The following is a 17,595-nucleotide window of genomic DNA, read 5'->3' on the forward strand; positions in this document are numbered from 1 at the left end:
GTGTGACAGCTCAATTTTAATACTAATCTAAATAGGACCTATAATTGCGTGTAATGGAAATTTGATTAATTTCAGAGGAAAAAATCAGTTTAAAGATGATGGAGCAATTTAGAGATGTGATGTATCTCCTATCCCACTGCTTTAACCCCCTAATATTAACATTTCCTTTTGTCTTTTATTTTTTTTTAGTTGAGGAAACGTGTGAAGCTTGAAGGGAAAGAACTTGAAGAATACTTGGAAAAAGAGAAACTAAAGAAAGAAGCTGCCAAAAAGCTTGAGCAGTCAAAAGAGTGAGTCATTTTCAGACAGATTATAAATTTATGGATGCAATTTGAGAAGAATATGTCATTGACTTAAATGTTTCATTGAAAATATTTTTAAATTTTCGTAAGACTTAATTTTGTTACAGACATCTTTCAAATGTCTAGAATACCAGATCCTGTCAGTGCTATTATTATTATGCATTTATTTGTTATGTTTTATAAAATGTCAGTCCAATAATGTTGAATGTTATTCCAGTCATGCATCACTTAATGATGGGGACAGTTCTGAGAAAAGTTTCGTTAGGGGATTTAGTCATTGTGCAAACGTTAGGATATATGTTTACACAAACCTTGATGGTATAGCCTACTGTGTATCCAGAGTATATGATATGGCCCATTGTTCCTAGGCTACAAACCTGTACAGCATGTTACTGTACTGAATACTGTAGGCCATTGTAACACAATGTTAAGTATTTGTGTATCTAAAGGTATCTAAACATAGAAAAGGTGCAGTAATCTTATGGGACCTCTGTTGTATATGTGGTCCATTGTTGTTGACTGACATAACTGTATATTATCATTTAATATTGAATTAATAATATTGAGTATTGATTCAGTAATAAATTGATCAATATTAATTTAAAATATCTTTGAAACTTTATGACCTTGATCTATTCTAAAATCCTCCTAGGGCAGATATAGATTCCAGTGATGAGAGTGACATTGAGGAAGATATTGACCAGCCATCAGCTCATAAGACAAAGCATGACTTGATGATGAAAGGTGAAGGCAGTCGTAAAGGAAGTTTTTTCAAACAGGCAAAAAAGTCCTATCCTATGTTTCCTGCCCCAGAAGAAAGAATTAAATGGGATGAATACGGAGAGATTATCAAGTATGTGAGCAAAACAAACTTTTCTCTCTTACAAATTGGAGGTATTAAGTGTGTTATCATTTCAGTTCAGTGAATTTGATCTTTCACTTGATCTTTCTAGTCACATGTACGGGGTTAGCTTCTGAGCGCCTCAGCCTGAAGACACAGAAGACTTGTAACTTGAAACATAAAAATAGAGATGCTGAGAAACATCTAGAGAATATTAAGAGAAAACTGGCAGTTTGTGACTTAGTTGTGTAAAGGTTTAAAAACATGATCACGTGATCAAGACTTTTTTTCCCCACTTAAAAAGAGAGGAAGGTGTAGGATAGGAAGAACTTTGGGGCTGTGCATGGTGGCTCACGCCTGTAATCCCAACACTTTGGGAGGCCGAGATGGGAGGATCACTTGAGCTCAGGTGTATGAGACCAGCCCAGGCAATACAGTGAGACCCCCATCTCTATCTTTAAAAAAAAAAAAGAACTTTGGATGGCTGGTGATTGCATTACCAATGGATTATGTCTTAAGTATTATACAAGTTTTATCAGATTAAGAGGAATGTGAGATAGCATGAGTGAAATCATGGAAAAATCTACAAAATCTATACTATTAGAAAAACAACTGCAATCACATGTTGTAATTGCAAATTTGAAAACACTACTATCCTGTGTGAAAAATAAAAAAAGAAAAACATAATACAGACCAGGTGTGGTGGCTCACGCCTGTAATCCCAGCAATTTGGGAGGCCGAGGCAGGTGGATCACGAGGTCAGGAGTTCAGGACCAGCCTGGCCAAGATGGTGAAACCCCGTCTCCACTAAAAATACAAAAAAATTAGCTGGGCGTGATGGCAGGCACCTGTAATCCTAGCTACTCTGGAGGCTGAGGCAGAGAATTGCTTGAACAGGGAGGCGGAGGTTGCAGTGAGCCGAGATGGCGCCACCACACTCCAGCCTGGGTGACAGAGGGAGACTCCACCTCAAAAAAAAAAACAAAAATGCAATACATACAGCCATCTGGTAATTGATATGAAATTGCGTCAGCTTTGCATGAAATGTATATTTAAATCTTGAGATACGTGAGGACTCCAAAAATTATGCCACCTACTAGTTATATATGTTATGTAGTATTAGCTTGCTTTTTACTGCTTCTAATTAGAGACTTATTATTTAGACCAGAGGATTTCTTAGTGCCAGAGCTTCAAGCTACTGAAGAAGAAAAAAGCAAATTAGAATCTGGTTTGACAAATGGAGATGAACCTATGGATCAGGATTTATCTGATGTTCCTACTAAATGTATTTCTACAACAGAGTCTATTGAAATAAAGTAAGTGCTTTTGTGACATTTTGAAAATAGATTATAAGATAAAATTTCAAGCATTTGAATTATATAATTTACATTATTTCAAGCAAAATTTCTGAATATTCTTTAGTAAGTTTGTGCTTTTAAAATTTAATTTATTTTTGTATGAAGAGACTTGTGAAGTATGGTGGCATGATATTTTCTCTTCATTAATGGTATTTGAATGCCAAAGTAATTGAATTGGTGGTGGTGGGGGGTGCTTAAATTGTAACATTAAATTGTACATTTATATGAAGAAAAATTATTTTTGGCCTTTTTATTCTGTAAGCAGGTGAAAGGGAATAGTGTGACTCACAGTTTAATTTTTCTGAGTAACTGCTTGTTTCATAAAATATACTCCTTGACTTAAACATCTCTAAGACCCTAATGTCTGGAAAATACTGTTGTGATCTGAAGTAGTTAGAAACCTTTTTTCTCCCCCTTTCTACTTAGTTAAATAAGTAAGTAGAATTCAGTAAAATAAATAAGTAGAATTCAGTAAATAAGTAAGTAGAATTCAGATCACTGTTGTGATCTGAAGTAGTTAGAAACCTTTTTTCTCCCCCTTTCTACTTAGTTAAATAAGTAAGTAAAATTCATTTTGGAATTTCTTTTAAGTCATCAGAGAACAAAGTTTTTTATTTGTCCAGTAATACCATTTAGTATATATTTTTGGGTGTAGATAAGATCTAAATAATACAGATAGGGCTAGGCATGGTGGCTGATGCCTGTAATCCCAGCACTTTGGTAGGCCGAGGTAGGCTGATCACTCGAGATCAGGAGTTTGAGACCAGCCTGGCCAACATGGTGAAATCTCATCTCTACTAAAAATGCAAAATTATCCCTTCGTGGTGGTGCATGCCTGTAATCCCAGTTACTTGGGAGGCTGAGTCAGGAGAATCGCTTGAACCCGGGAGGTAGAGGTTGCAATGAGCGAAGATCATGCTACTGCACGCTAGCCTGGGCAAAAGAGCGAGACCCAATTTCAGAAAAAAAATAAATAAAAATAAATCATACAGATACTATAACACGTGTATTTCTCAAATCCTAGTGTTATATATTGTATACATGATAAAGGCCATTTTTTTTTTAGAATTATGATAAAAGTTATCTTGAATAATCATATCTAATTATAGAGCCCGGGTTACCTACATAGACTATGAAGGACGCTCTGATGGGGATTCCATTAAAAAAATCATTAATCAGATGAAACCACGACAGTTGATCATCGTCCATGGCCCACCAGAGGCCAGTCAAGATCTGGCAGAGTGCTGTCGTGCCTTTGGTGGGAAAGATATTAAAGTGTACATGCCAAAGCTACATGAAACAGTTGATGCCACTAGTGAAACTCACATCTACCAGGTAAACATGCCAGGAGTTGCCATTGAGTAGAAATAAGTACTTTTTGTTGCAGGTTAGGACAGATAACATTAGAAATACAGAGGTGTGTGAGACAGACAGACATGGATGGTCTCCTGCCCCAGCAGACCTGATAGGGTGTGGGGCTTAGAACAAGGAAATACCATTTATCATGTTGTTGTGCCACTGAGAGAAGAAGTATAGGATGCTATGAGAGTATCAAGAGGGGAAACCACCCACATTTAGAGGTTTAGAAAAGGTTTCCTACAGGAAGTGATAACTAATCCTAACTGATGTTTAGATGGGTTGTCAGGACAGACAGAGTTAGGAAAGAGGGGGAAGAGCGTTCTAGGCAGAGGGAACCATATTTGCAAAAGTACAGAGGTGAGGAAAATGATTAAGAATTCAGAAGTTTTAGAAGAATTCCCGTATATCAAGGTTCTACTCCTAATTGGAACAAATGGAGATGGTTACCAAATATAGGACTAGCACAGTAGAGAGATAAATTTTGTCTGGTAATGGGAGATGGTGTCAGTTTAAGGCCAGAGTGATGTCTATATCTGGACGAAATGGATGTGCACATACCAAGCAGGAAATTTATTCTGGGTAGAGTAAGAAGAAGCAACCTTCCAAGAATATGGAGATGTGAAATTGTGTGGTATATTCAGGAAAGGACAAGCAGTTCAGTACCTACTGAAGTATGCCAAGTACTAGAGGATGGGACCGATCAGTGCTTCTCAACCTTGACTGCACATAGGAATCATCTGGGGAGCTTTGTGAGGGTCAGAGGGACTCAGTGTTCTGGTCTTAATCTTACCAGTTATGTTAGAAACACTGGATATGAGGCCCTGATATTCTTTTTGTTTTAATTTCCATGTGATTCCATTTTGTAGTCAGGGTTAAGAATCTGTATTTTGGAAAGTAGGCAGGGGCCCAATGATCTGCAGGTAATGAGGTCATTGCAGGTCATTGTGGGACTCAGATGAGTGAAAGATTTTCCAATTTTAACATATTACCAGAGGTAGAAAATGATAATAGGTTATATTTAATTTGTTAATCTGTATTCTGTGGGTTTTATTTCTCTCCCCCTCCTTTGCATATCTAGGTGAGGTTAAAAGACTCACTTGTCAGCTCTCTTCAGTTTTGTAAGGCAAAAGATGCTGAATTAGCTTGGATAGATGGTGTCTTAGATATGAGAGTTTCCAAAGTGGACACAGGGGTTATTTTAGAAGAAGGAGAACTAAAGGATGATGGAGAAGACTCGGAGATGCAAGTGGAAGCTCCCTCAGATTCTAGCGTTATAGCACAACAAAAGGCCATGAAAAGTCTGTTCGGAGATGATGAAAAGGAAACAGGTGAAGAAAGTGAGATCATTCCTACTTTGGAACCCTTGCCACCTCATGAGGTAAAAAAAGCATGTGCTTTTTTGATTTCTTCCTGAATTTGTCATCCTTCTAGTTTTCGTGTCTTTTGGTTTTTTTCCCCCCCTTCTAAAACTAAGTGGGTCTGTGGAACCTTTTATATTTTTAACCATTTAAAATATGTGTCAGCTGGGGGCAGTGACTCATGCCTGTAATCCCAGCACTTTGGGAGGCTGAGGTGGGAGAATTGCTTGAGGCCGGGAGCTCTAGATCAGCCTGATTATAGGGACACCCTGTCAAAAACCTAGTCAGCATGATGGCGTGCACCTGTAGTCTCAGCTAAGAAGGCTGAGGCAGGAGGATTGCTTGAGCTCAGGAGTTCGAGACTACAGTGAGCCACAATTGTGCCACTGCATCTAGCCTATATGGTAGAGTGAGACCCTGTCTTGAACATAAAATGTGTCTCACATTTGGGCTGATTTTGGAGTTTTTAAAAAAGAGAACTTGTGACATGCTTCTGTGTGTATGTCTCTGTGTATTAATTCTATATAGCTAAGGAATGACATATCTTTAGCAAATCTTTTAAGGTACATAATTGTTTCATGATTTTTTTTTTGGTATGGATTTTTAAATTTTAAGTTTGATGATTGTGAGGATCGCCTGCCTGCTTCCAGTCAGGAGATGTATAGTTTTCTAAGAAAGTCATACTGGTTCTTTTTTTTTTTTTTTTTTTTTTTTTGAGATGGAGTCTCGCTCTGTTGCCCAGGATTGAGTGCAGTGGTGTGATCTTGGCTCACTGCAACCTCTGCCTCCCGGTTCAAGCGATTCTCCTGCCTCAGCCTCCCAAGTAGCTGGGATTACAGGCATGAGCCACCGGGCCCGGCTAGTTTTTGTGTTTTTAGTGGAAACGGGGTTTTGCCATGTTGGCCAGACTGGTCTTGAACTGACCTCAGGTGATCCACCCACCTCAGCCTCCCGAAGTGCTGGGATTACAGGCGTGAGCCAATGCACCCGGCCAATAGTCACACACTCCATTTCTTTGTTATTCAGTTCAAATAACTTTTGGTTTTGATATAGTTAGAAATCTTTAAGTATAGATATAATTTAGTCTAGCATTTACATATTCTTGAGAGGTATCTAGTTACCTAGCAAGATTGTAGGTAATTAAACTTGGAAAAATATTAAAACTGTGAATCCTACATGCATGTCAAGTGATGTCTTCAGCCCTACTATGAAATTAAGAATAGAGAGACAGCCTCTATTGTTGGATTCCCTTCTAGTACAACCCTCAAAATTGGGAGGAGGAATAAGAATATTTTTTTCTTCTGTGCTAAAGCTAATGCTCTTCAAAGTAATGTCAAAGCAGAAAGCAGCAGCATTAGGCAAGAACCGCTTTTGTTACTGATTGTAGAACCTATGGCATCCATTGCATTTGCTCTGAGGAAGGAGGGACAGGGAACATGGGATTGGGGAGGAAATGTCTTTTGAAGTAAGCAAATGACTGGGATCTAGAAAATTAATTTTTGGTTCAGTCTTGCCCATGACACTCTAGTTGACCCCCTTACACAAGTGGGTGAGTGAAGAGCATAACATTACCAAACATCTCTGTTATGATGAGGCATGACTAACAAAACTGATTGTGAAACAGAAAATGTGAAGGGCTTTGTTAAATAATGTTAAATAATGGGGTAAAATTTAGAATAACAACTTGGAATGTGATTTACAGTCTTGAAATGATCTGTCAAAGGACTTCAGGGAATAATAGAAAATCTCTTAGAGATCATATAGTATTTTACTTTATTCAGTACAGTTGTATGTCTGGTGTTTTACTTGAAGTTATTCTTTCCCCTTTGACCTTATCTAAGGTTCCTGGACATCAGTCAGTTTTTATGAATGAACCAAGACTGTCAGACTTCAAGCAAGTTCTCTTACGGGAGGGGATTCAAGCTGAATTTGTAGGAGGTGTACTTGTTTGCAACAATCAAGTAGCAGTCCGCAGAGTAAGTGTGTTTTCAATAAGGGCTGAATTGAACACATACTTCTGATGTTTTGTCGTTTTGAAATTCTGTAATTCTTGATTGGTATTTTCACAAAACTGAAGATCAGTAATTTATATTCATGATCATGACCTCAAAGGCTTACAGAAGTCTTATTGACTCAAAGGCTTATGAAAGACTCTTGAAGAAATGATATATAATTTTATTGTAAATTTTAATTATTTGAATCTTCTGACATTTATGTCTATGTACAATTCATGACTTCAATATTATATCCATATGCTGTGAATCGGAGCAACCCATGTCCTGACCAATCATACAGTAATCTATTTCATATATTTCGGTTATTATGTCTGCATATTAATGAATAGAAAATGTACTAAAGAATTTTTTTTTATTTGGTTTCTAGACGGAAACTGGACGCATTGGATTAGAAGGCTGCCTTTGTCAAGATTTTTATAGGATAAGAGACCTTTTATATGAACAATATGCCATTGTATAAAGGATATGATGTCAAGAAGTATCTGCTTGACCTTTCTAAGAAAAAGGGATTCTTATCTTACTCTGAGCTTTTGATGTTTTGTTTTGTAACATACAAAAAGAATCTGCCAGAAAAACTTACATGTATTAGATTTTTAAAAATATAAATAGAGAACATTTTGCAAATGCTCAAATGAGCATTCTATCTTTTGGCTTTCAGAGTGATAGAGCTCCTAACAGGTGTACAGGCCCAAGAGTTGAAGGTGATTGGTTTCCTTTACAGGCTCCTTGTTCTAGAAGGGCTTTTTACTTGAATAAAACAATGCAACTTAGCAAACCAATTCATGGCCTTAGAGAAACATTTTTGCATGAGTTCTTACAAACTGTTTGTTATATTTTCTGGAATGATAAGTGAGAATTATTTAGAAAAGACATGCTCCAAAAAAAAAACAGAACTGATAAAACAGTTTTTCGAAGCTTATTTTTAAAAGCATACGTGCTATGACTCTCTCCAGTTTGAATATGCAATTGTTTTCACAGGCAGGATGTCTGTTTTCTGCCTATATTTCCCAGTGATTTACTCTAGGGTAAGGTGGTACACATTTGGTTCAGAAATCAATTTTTATTTCTCCTATATCTTGTTTTATCAAGATTTTGTTGTGGCATTTCAATGTAAATTATAACACCATCATTTGAGTATACATAATTCAAAAGAACTACTTGATGCAGTATAGTCTTAAGGGTTCTGCATACATTTTAGAAACATCTTAGCCATAAGTTACGTCACGTATTAAGCTGTTTAGTGCTCTGTTTTTAAGAAAACAAATGTTGAACCTCACACTTTTATGTGGTGACAGTGTAATTTAATTAAAAGGTGTAAATGTTTTCATCTCTTAGGCTTGCTGTCTCCTAAGGTCACCCAAGCAGTGGTTGGATTTTATACACATTACTACTAAAATAATACTGAAGTTGGATAAGGTTATCCTTTCTGTGTTTGCATCTTTCTTGTGACTAACCACCCTGATATAGTATTAACCACTGTGTTCAAGAGTAAAAACAATATATGCAATTTTCATTGAACTTAAAGAGTAAAAACCATGTAAACTATTGAAACTATTGTAATCCATTAATGCTTTTTTAGAATGGCAGACCTTGATGTTTATTTCTCAAATGGTTAAGCCCTCTTCTTTACTCTTAATTTTTTTTTTGAGACAGAGTCACCCAGGCTGGAGTGCAGTGGTGAGATTTTGGCTCACTATAACCTCTTCCTCCAGGGTTCAAGTGATTCTCCCACCTCAGCCTCCCAAGTAGCTGGGACTACGGGCACATGCCACTGCACCTGGCTAATTTTTATATTTTTAGTAGAGACAGGGTTTCACCATGTTGGCCAGGCTGATCTCAAACTCCTGACCTCAAGCGATCCACCCACCTAGGCCTCCCAAAGTGCTGGGATTACAGGCATGAATCACCACAACTAGCCTACCCTTAGATTTTTGGAAGGATTGATCTTCTTATTTAACTATGTGTGGAACAACCCAGTGATATCAGACTTGGATTACTACTTCATTCTATTTCAAATGCTTACAAAGCTTCTATTGTAGATTATAGTGTTAATGCAAAGTTTACAGACTTTTGATATGGAAAACCAGATAAACAAAACAATGTTGCAAAAGGCAAATATAAAGAGTATGTTTTCTTTTTAGTGCTTTGGAAAAATTTCACTTAAACTCTTATTACTGTATAGATTAAGCCCTATAATGCTATTTATATTCCAGGGGAAAGAAAATCTGAATTTGTTTTATGGTTTAAAGCATCTGGTTTACATATTATATTGTAATACCGATATGGTTTGGCTGTCCCCACCAAATTGAATTGTGTTAATAGTTCCCATAATCCCTACGTGTTGTGGGAGGGACCCAGTGGGCAGTAATTTAATCTTGGTGGCGGTTACCCTCATGCTGTTCTTGTGATGGTGAGTTCTCATAAGACCTGATGGGTGTTTTTTTTTGTTTTTTGAGACGGAGTCTTGCTCTTGTTGCCCAGACTGGAGTGCAATGGCATGATCTCGGCTCACCGCAACCTCTGCCTCCCAGGTTCAAGCGATTCTCCTGCCTCAGTATCTCGAGTAGCTGGGATTACAGGCATGCACTACCACGCCCAGCTAATTTTGTATTTTTAGTAGAGACAGGGTTTCTCCATGTTGGTTAGGCTGGCCTCAAACTCCCGACCTCAGGTGATCCGCCTGCCTGGGCCTCCCAAAGTGCTGGGATTACAGGCGTGAGCCACTGCGCCTGGCCGAAGATCTGATGGTTTTGTAAGGGGATTTTCCCCCTTTGCTCGGCACTTCTTCCTGCTGCCATGTGAAGAAGGACATGTTTGCTTCCCCTTCCACCATGATTGTAAGTTTCATGAGGCCTCCCCAGCCTGTGGGACTGTGAGTCAATTAAACCTCTTCACTTTATAAATTACCCAGTCTCAGGCAATTCTTTATAGCAGTGTGAGAACAGACTAATATGAATACCAATATTGAAAAATTGTTTCTTGCCTCACCTTTTCTTGTCCTATGAACGGGAATTAAATTTTAAAGTATTGCCTTAAGATGGCTGTGCTAAATAATAATCATTGCAAGAGCAATACTTTTACCTGTTTCTAGATGACAATATTACTAAAATTTCTCAAATGAATACTTTGTTTTAGCTTCAATTACTTCAGAAAATATAAATTTAAAAAATGACTATGAGATAAATCATGAACTCAGCAGAATTTTCAGATGAGGTGGCGCACGTTCAGGGTGGTATGACTGTAGACAGAATTTTCAGATCTTTGTTATTTAGAAGCAAAGTATAGGTATAACGTGGACTATCAACTGATATCTGCAAATAATCTGGTTAAAAAGAAATTTGATTGTAGTATTTGTTGCAGTAGGATTATAAATGTCAAATATCATTGTAAACATTTCTATATTTTTAGAAATATCTTGGGTGGCCTGAAACAGAAGTGAGGAAATCAATTTTTTAAGGTGAGCCATTTGGCTTTTTAAAAAAATTGAGATACAATTTACATACCATAAAGTTCACTCTTCTAAAGTGTACAATTCATTGGTGTTAGTATATTTACAGAGTTGTACAACTATTACCACTATATAATCCCAGAACACTTTCATCACTCCAAAAAGAAACACCATACCCGCTATCAGTCACTCCTCATGCCCCCTTCCTGTGACCCCTGGCAACCATTAATCTACTTTCTGTCTCCTTGAATTTGCATTTTCTGGACATTTCATAAAAATTGAATAATACAATATATGAACTTTTATGTTTGACTTCTTTCACTTAGCATAATGTTTTCAGAGTGCATCACTGTTGTAACATGTATCAGTACCCTTTTTGTGACTGAATATTCCACTGAATGGATATACCACATATTACTTATCCATTCAACCGTTGATGTACATTTGAGTTGATTCCAAATTTTGGCTATTAAGAATGCTGCTCTGAACATTCATGTGCAAGTTTTTTTTTTTGTATGTGTATATGTTTTCAGTTTTCTTGGGTATATATCTAAGAATTAGAATTGCTGGATTGTACAGTAATTCTGCTTAACCTTTTGAGGAGCTGCCAGGCCAAAGTGGCTACAACATTGTGCATTTCCACCAGCGTGTGTTTGAGGGTTCCATTTTCTCCTCGTTCTTGACAACATTTATTACTCCCTTTTTAAATTTTAGTCATCGTAGTGTGGGTGAAGAAGTGTCTCACTGAGGTTTTGCTTTGCATTTCCTTAATGACGGATGATGTGGAGCCTCTTTCCATGTGCTTATTGACTTTTTATATATTTTGGAGTAATATCTGTTCATATTCTTTGTCCATTTTCAATTTGTTTACTGTTGAGGTGTAAGAGTTTTTTAATATATTTTCTGGATACTAAACCATTATATCTTGATTTGCAAATATGCTATTCCATTCTGTGGCTTGTCTTTTCACTTTCTTGATAGTGTAGTTTGAAGCACAAAAGTTTTTAATTTTGATAAAGTCCAATTTGTTTTTTTCCCTTCAGTTCTTTGTGCTTGGTTTTATATCTTTTTTTTTTTTTTTTTTTGAGATGGAGTCTCGCTTTGTCACCCAGGCTGGAGTGCAGTGGCGTGATCTCAGCTCACTGCAACCTCTGCCTCCCAGATTAAAGTGATTCTCCTGCCTCAGCCTCCTGAGTACTGGGATTACAGGCATCCACCACCATGCCTGGCTAAATTTTTGTATTTTTAGTAAAGACATGGTTTTGCCATGTTGGCCAGGCTGGTCCTGAACTCCTAACCTCAAGTGATCCGCCAACCTTGGCCCCCGAAAGTGCTGGGATTACAGGTGTGAGCCACCTTGCCTGGCCTTGGTTTTATATCTTAAAAGCTATTCCTTCATTCAAAGTCACGAAGGTTTACACTTAATTTTTTTCTATCTAAAAAACCATTGCTTCATCTAAAGTCATGAAGATTTACTCTTTTTTTTTCTAACAGTTTTATAGTTTAGGCTCTTATAGTTAGGTCTTTCATTTATTTTGAATTATTATCATTATTATTATTATTTTCTTTTTGAGGCAGGGTCTCGCTCTGTCATGCAGGCTTGTGTGCATTGGTGCAATCACAGCTCACTGCAGCTTCAGCCTTCTGGCCTCAAGCAGTCCTCCCACCTCAGCCTCCCAAGTAGCTGAGATTACAAGTGTGTGCCACCATGCCTGACTAATTTTTAAAATTTTTTTGTGAAGACAGGTTCTCACTCTGTTGCCCAAGCTGGTCGTCTCAAACTTCCAGACTCAAACAATCCTCCCACTTTGGCTGCCTGAAGTGCTGGGATTACAGGCATGAGTCACCATTCCTGGCATTAATTTTTGTATATGGTATGAGGTAGGGGTCCAGTTTCATTTTTTTGCATGTGGATATCCAGTTGTCCCAGCATCATTTGTTGAAAAGACTATTTCTCTATTGATTTTTTTCTGCCACTCCCATTTAAAATCAGTTGCCCATGAGTGTATGGGTTTGTTCCTGGACTTGAAATTATGTTTCACTGATCTGTGTATCTATGCTAGTACCACATGTTTTCATTACTGTAGCTTTGTAGTAACTTTTGAAATTGGGGAAGTGTGAGTTCCCCAACTTCAGTTCCCCTTCAGGATTGTTTTGGCTATTCTGGGTCTCTTGCATTTTCATGTGAGTTTAAATTCTGCTTATCGATTTCTTTTTTTTCTTTTTTCTTTTTTTTTTTTTTTTTTTTTGAGACAGCATCTTGCTCTGTCACCCAGGCTGGAGTGCTGTGGCTCAATCTCAGCTCACTGCAACCTCCACCTCCTGGGTTCGAGAGATTCTCCTGCCTCAGTCTCCAGAGTAGTTAGGACTACAGGCGCGTGCCACCACGCCAGGCTAATTTTTATATTTTTAATATAGATGGGGTTTCATCATGCTGGCCAGGCTGGTCTCGAACTCCTGACATCAAGTGATCCGGCTGCCTCGACCTCCCAAAGTGCTGGGATTACAGGCGTGAGCCACCATACTCAGCCTAAGATTCAGCTTACCAATTTCTGCAAAAAAGCCCACTCATTTTTAATAGGAGGTAAAAAGCAGTTGACATTTATAACTTAGAGTCTTTTAATGTTAGTGCTGAAAGGGACTAGAGAACTCATCTAATTCAACCCACTTATTTTAGTATTGAATGAATGGCCCTGTACAAGGAAAGAGATTTGCTTGAGATCCACACAGCTGTTTAAAGGCAGATTTGGGATTAGAACCAAGTCTTAGAGAATCCATTGTTGCTTCTACACTGCATTATTGCTTTGGTTCCCTAGTTTACATTCACTTTGCTTAGGAGTAATATGTTCAGTTTATCTTCTCTAAGAATGGCAGCTGTTATTTAGGACAGTGGCATGCTGAGAAATAGATTGATTTCTGTTCTATACTGTGTCCAGTAAAGGTCGGGGGAGAAAGAGTAAATCTTACCTTCTTCTGTACTTTTCTTTGATTAATGTAAGAGTCTAGAGTTTTATCAGAAGATTATTATCCTTTAAAATATTGATGAACTGATTATCACTTAAAGGATATAAACAGTGGGTAGTAATTCAGTGATTGAGAGGTTGATTGCAGGTTTTTTTTTTTTTTTTTTCCTGATAACCACAGAATGAATGTAGAATGAATTTGGATTCAATAATGGGAACTAAGGTCGGGGTGGTGGCTCATGCCTGTAATCCCAGCACTTTGGGAGGCCGAGGCAGGTGGATCACCTGAGGTCAGGAGTTCCAGACCAGCCTGGCCAACATGGTGAAACCTCATCTCTACTAAAAATACAAAAAATTAGGTGTGGTGGCGGGTACCTGTAATCCCAGCTACTTGGGAGGCTGAGGCAGTAGAATCACTTGAACCTGGGAGGCAGAAGTTGCAGTGAGCCAAGATCATGCCACTGTACTCCATCCTGGGTGACAGAGCGCAACTCTGTCTCAAAAAAAAAAAAAAAAAAAAAAAAAGGGAGCGGCTAGAGAAGAAACATTCAAATCTTCCTACTTGGGCAGGTTCCAAGCAAATGTTTATTTTTTTACCTCCTCTTTGGTTTTTGTCTCACTTGAATCACTTTGTGTTTATGGGAAAATACCAAAAATTACCAAAATGTAAAAACCCAGGGCTTTGCTGGAAGTGAGGGTATCTTCTTGGCTTTTCCCTTTTTCTCCCCACCGCTATACACACATGCACACACAGCTCTATTTTTTGGTACTTTTTGTTCATTACTCACTCCCATTTCATTTTAGCTCTTGAAGTCAAAATGGGATTCCAAAGAGCAAAATAGAAGTTTGGAGAGTTTGAAATCTCTCCTTGTGGCTGGATGCCGTGGCTCACACCTGTGATCCCAGCATTTTGGGAGGCCAAGGCAGGCATACTGCTTGAACTCAGGAGTTCAAGACCAGCCTGGGCAACATGGTAAAACCCTGTCTCTACAAAAAATAGAAAAATTAGCTGGGCGTGGTGGCTGTAGTCCCAGCTACTTGGGAGGCTAAGGTGGGAGGATCACTTGAGCCTGGGGAGGTTGAGACTGCACTGAGTCCTGAATGAATGAATCCATCTCTCTCTCTCTCTCTCCATATAGTCAAAGAGAAACAAAAGTGTATGTGCTTTTTTTGTGAAATTGTTAAGGATTCCATGGATCCTACTAAAATTTTTGATAGTGATAATTTCAAGTGGGGAATATATAAAGGATTCGTGAGGCCTTCCTACCTCATTTTCTGAGGTTATGTTGACTTTAATATCCAATGTATCATAGGTGTTTTCTTTTTTCTCTGACAATTGTTATGTTAGAAACAAAAAAAGGAACCACATATTGTACATTCAAAACTATCAAACATAACTCTGTGGGAAACTTTATTCCAAGGGTGCTGCCACTGCCCTTGTTTTAAATATTTTTGGAACTTCATTTCTCTTCAGGTCTATTTAACAAGCTTGTTAGGAATATTGTAAATTATTTTAGAAACACATTGTGGTCTTGGCCTCATGTGGCATTGCCACTTGTTACTACATGACCCCCACACACCCCCTAAAAAAGAAAAAGGACTTTAAAGGACAAACATTTGCTACCGTGGTTGATTTTTTAATTTTACATTAACTATTTAATATCGAACTATAACTAAAATACAAGTAGTGGAATTATGCTTTTATAAAGTATCAAATTATGTAGATAATGACGAAGTTATAAGGTTACTATAATTTCCAACTTCACCCATAGGTCATGGTATAGTTGAAATTTCATATTTAAATATCGAAACATAAATGTCTAAAGAGATTGTGTAAATTCTTTATCAGTTATAAGGAAAAACCAAATTCAAATTCTCAAGGTTTTTCTTATATGTGATTTTTTTTTTTTTTTTTTTAGACAAACTTGCAGGGAGAAAGAATTATGTGGCATGAGGAGGATTGAGAATGTTGTTCATTTTATCTAATTACTGCCTGTTAAGAAAAGCTTCACATTTATTTCAACTATTCTATTGAATACTTTTACCTAAGATAATGAAACCGTTAAGATTTTTCTGATAGTATAAAAATCAGTGTAGGCCCAGCACAGTGGTTCACACCTGTAATCCCAGCACCTTGGGAGGCTAAAGGCAGGAGGATTGCTTGAGCTGAGGAGTTCGAGACCAACCTGGGCAACATAGTGAGAACTCATCTCTATTAAAAATCGGAAAAATTAGCCAGGTGTGGTGGCTCATGCCTGTAGTCCCAGTTACTCAGGAGACTGAGGCAGGAGGATCCCTTGAGATTGAGGCTTCAGTGAGCTAATGATCGCGCCACTGCACTCCAGCCTGGGTGACAGAGTGAGACCCTGTCTCAAAAACAATAAAAATCTCAGTGTGACAAATTGCTAACAGCTCAAATACTACTTGTCTTATTTATTAACTATTTTGAAATAATTTTAAACTTACAGAAAAGCTAGAATAGTTCAAAAGATCCTGTATATCCTTCCCCTAGATTCTTCTATTGTTAACATCTTGCCATATTTTCCATACCACTCTCTAGCTATGTATTCACATTATTTTTTGAACTGTTTGTTACTAAGTTGCAATTGTGTGTCCCATTAGTCCTAAATACTTAAGTGTATACTTTTTAAAAACAAGGACACAGTACTTAAGATCAGGAAACCAGCATTGGTAAAATTCTACCGTTTGATCCACGAACCCCATTCAAATGTTGCCATTTACTCCAAAAATATCCTTATAATAACCCTTTCCTTTTTTGGTCCACAGTCCAATTCAGGATGAAGCATGCATTTAGTTATGTTTTCCCTTTAGTCTTCCTCAATCTGGAGCGGTTCCTTGGTTTTTCCTTTTTTGTGACCTTGACGTTTTTGAAGAATGCAGGCCAGGTGCTTTGTAGAATGATGTGCACTTTGGGTTTGTCTGATATTTCCTCAAGATTAGATTCAGGTTGTGAATTTTTGGCAGGAATACCAGAGAGGTGATGCTGTCGTCTTCTCTACATTGTATCAGGAGGCACATCATGTCAATTTTTTCCATTACTGGTGATGTTAATTTTTAACAGTTGGTTACGATGTTTTCAAGATTTCTCCACTGTTAAGTTAGTATTTTCTCCACTTGCATTTGTTTTTTGGTATAAACTTAAAAAGTACAACATGATGTTTTGATATATGTATCCATAGTTAAATGATTATTACAGGTACTTATTAATTAATGAGGAATTAGGTATTTTGTGGGTAGATATTTTGAGACTGTCAATATCCTATTTCTCAAAATTTTACCCTTTTAGCATCCATTGATGATCCTTGTCTGGATCAGTTATTGCCAAATGGTGGTTTTCTTTTCTTTTCTTTTCTTTTGACACAGTGTCTTGCTCTGTTGCCCAGGCTACAGTGGAGTGATGAGATCATAGCCCACTGCAGCCTCAAACTCCTGGGCTCAAGCCATTCTCCCCTCAGCTTTTGGAGTTAGCTGGGACTACAGGCATGCATCACCACACCCAGATTATTTTTAAAGTTTTTGTAGAAATGGGGTCTCTTCTTCCCCATTTATTCAATATTTATATCAGTATAGAACATGGGATCCTGTTTTATCATCTGTAAGTTATGATTTATTTTGATGCCCCCATTGTCCAAGATTTGACTAGCGGGAGCACTTTCCAGCTAGCTCCTGTGTCCTTTGGACATACCCCATGGTTCATTGAGCATTTCCTTGCTTTCTGGCACCACAAGATGTTCCAGGCTCATCTTTTATTTTCCCTACCCCGCTCCTGACATCAGCCATTTCTCCAAAGAGTCTTGGTTCATATTAGTGGAGAATGGTATTTAAAACCAAGATCCAGATGCTAAAGGCTGTGCTCATTGCCCCTGTGCTAGCATTGCCACTGTGCGTTCTCCCAGTGGACAAATTTGGAAATATATGCATCTATGCTTG

General features: G+C 37.8%; 1 protein-coding gene across 5 annotated transcripts in view; it reads left to right on the top strand.

Annotated features, from left to right (window-relative positions):
• The window catches only part of CPSF2 (cleavage and polyadenylation specific factor 2), a 41,245-nt gene extending 32,689 nt beyond the window's left edge, over window positions 1-8,556 (top strand). For all 5 annotated transcript variants that reach the window (XM_054448725.2, XM_054448724.2, XM_063652025.1 and 2 more), the window contains 7 exons: window positions 190-290; window positions 955-1,155; window positions 2,307-2,459; window positions 3,611-3,836; window positions 4,939-5,238; window positions 7,060-7,194; window positions 7,601-8,556. In XM_054448725.2, coding sequence (XP_054304700.1) covers window positions 190-290; window positions 955-1,155; window positions 2,307-2,459; window positions 3,611-3,836; window positions 4,939-5,238; window positions 7,060-7,194; window positions 7,601-7,693 — 1,209 coding nt within the window. In that variant the 3' untranslated portion in view covers window positions 7,694-8,556. The remainder of the gene's footprint in view (window positions 1-189; window positions 291-954; window positions 1,156-2,306; window positions 2,460-3,610; window positions 3,837-4,938; window positions 5,239-7,059; window positions 7,195-7,600) is intronic.
• Window positions 8,557-17,595: the final 9,039 nt, after the last annotated feature.

Source organism: Pongo pygmaeus, chromosome 15 (genome assembly GCF_028885625.2).
Source record: "Pongo pygmaeus isolate AG05252 chromosome 15, NHGRI_mPonPyg2-v2.0_pri, whole genome shotgun sequence".
In the NCBI taxonomy this organism is placed as follows: domain Eukaryota; kingdom Metazoa; phylum Chordata; class Mammalia; order Primates; family Hominidae; genus Pongo; species Pongo pygmaeus.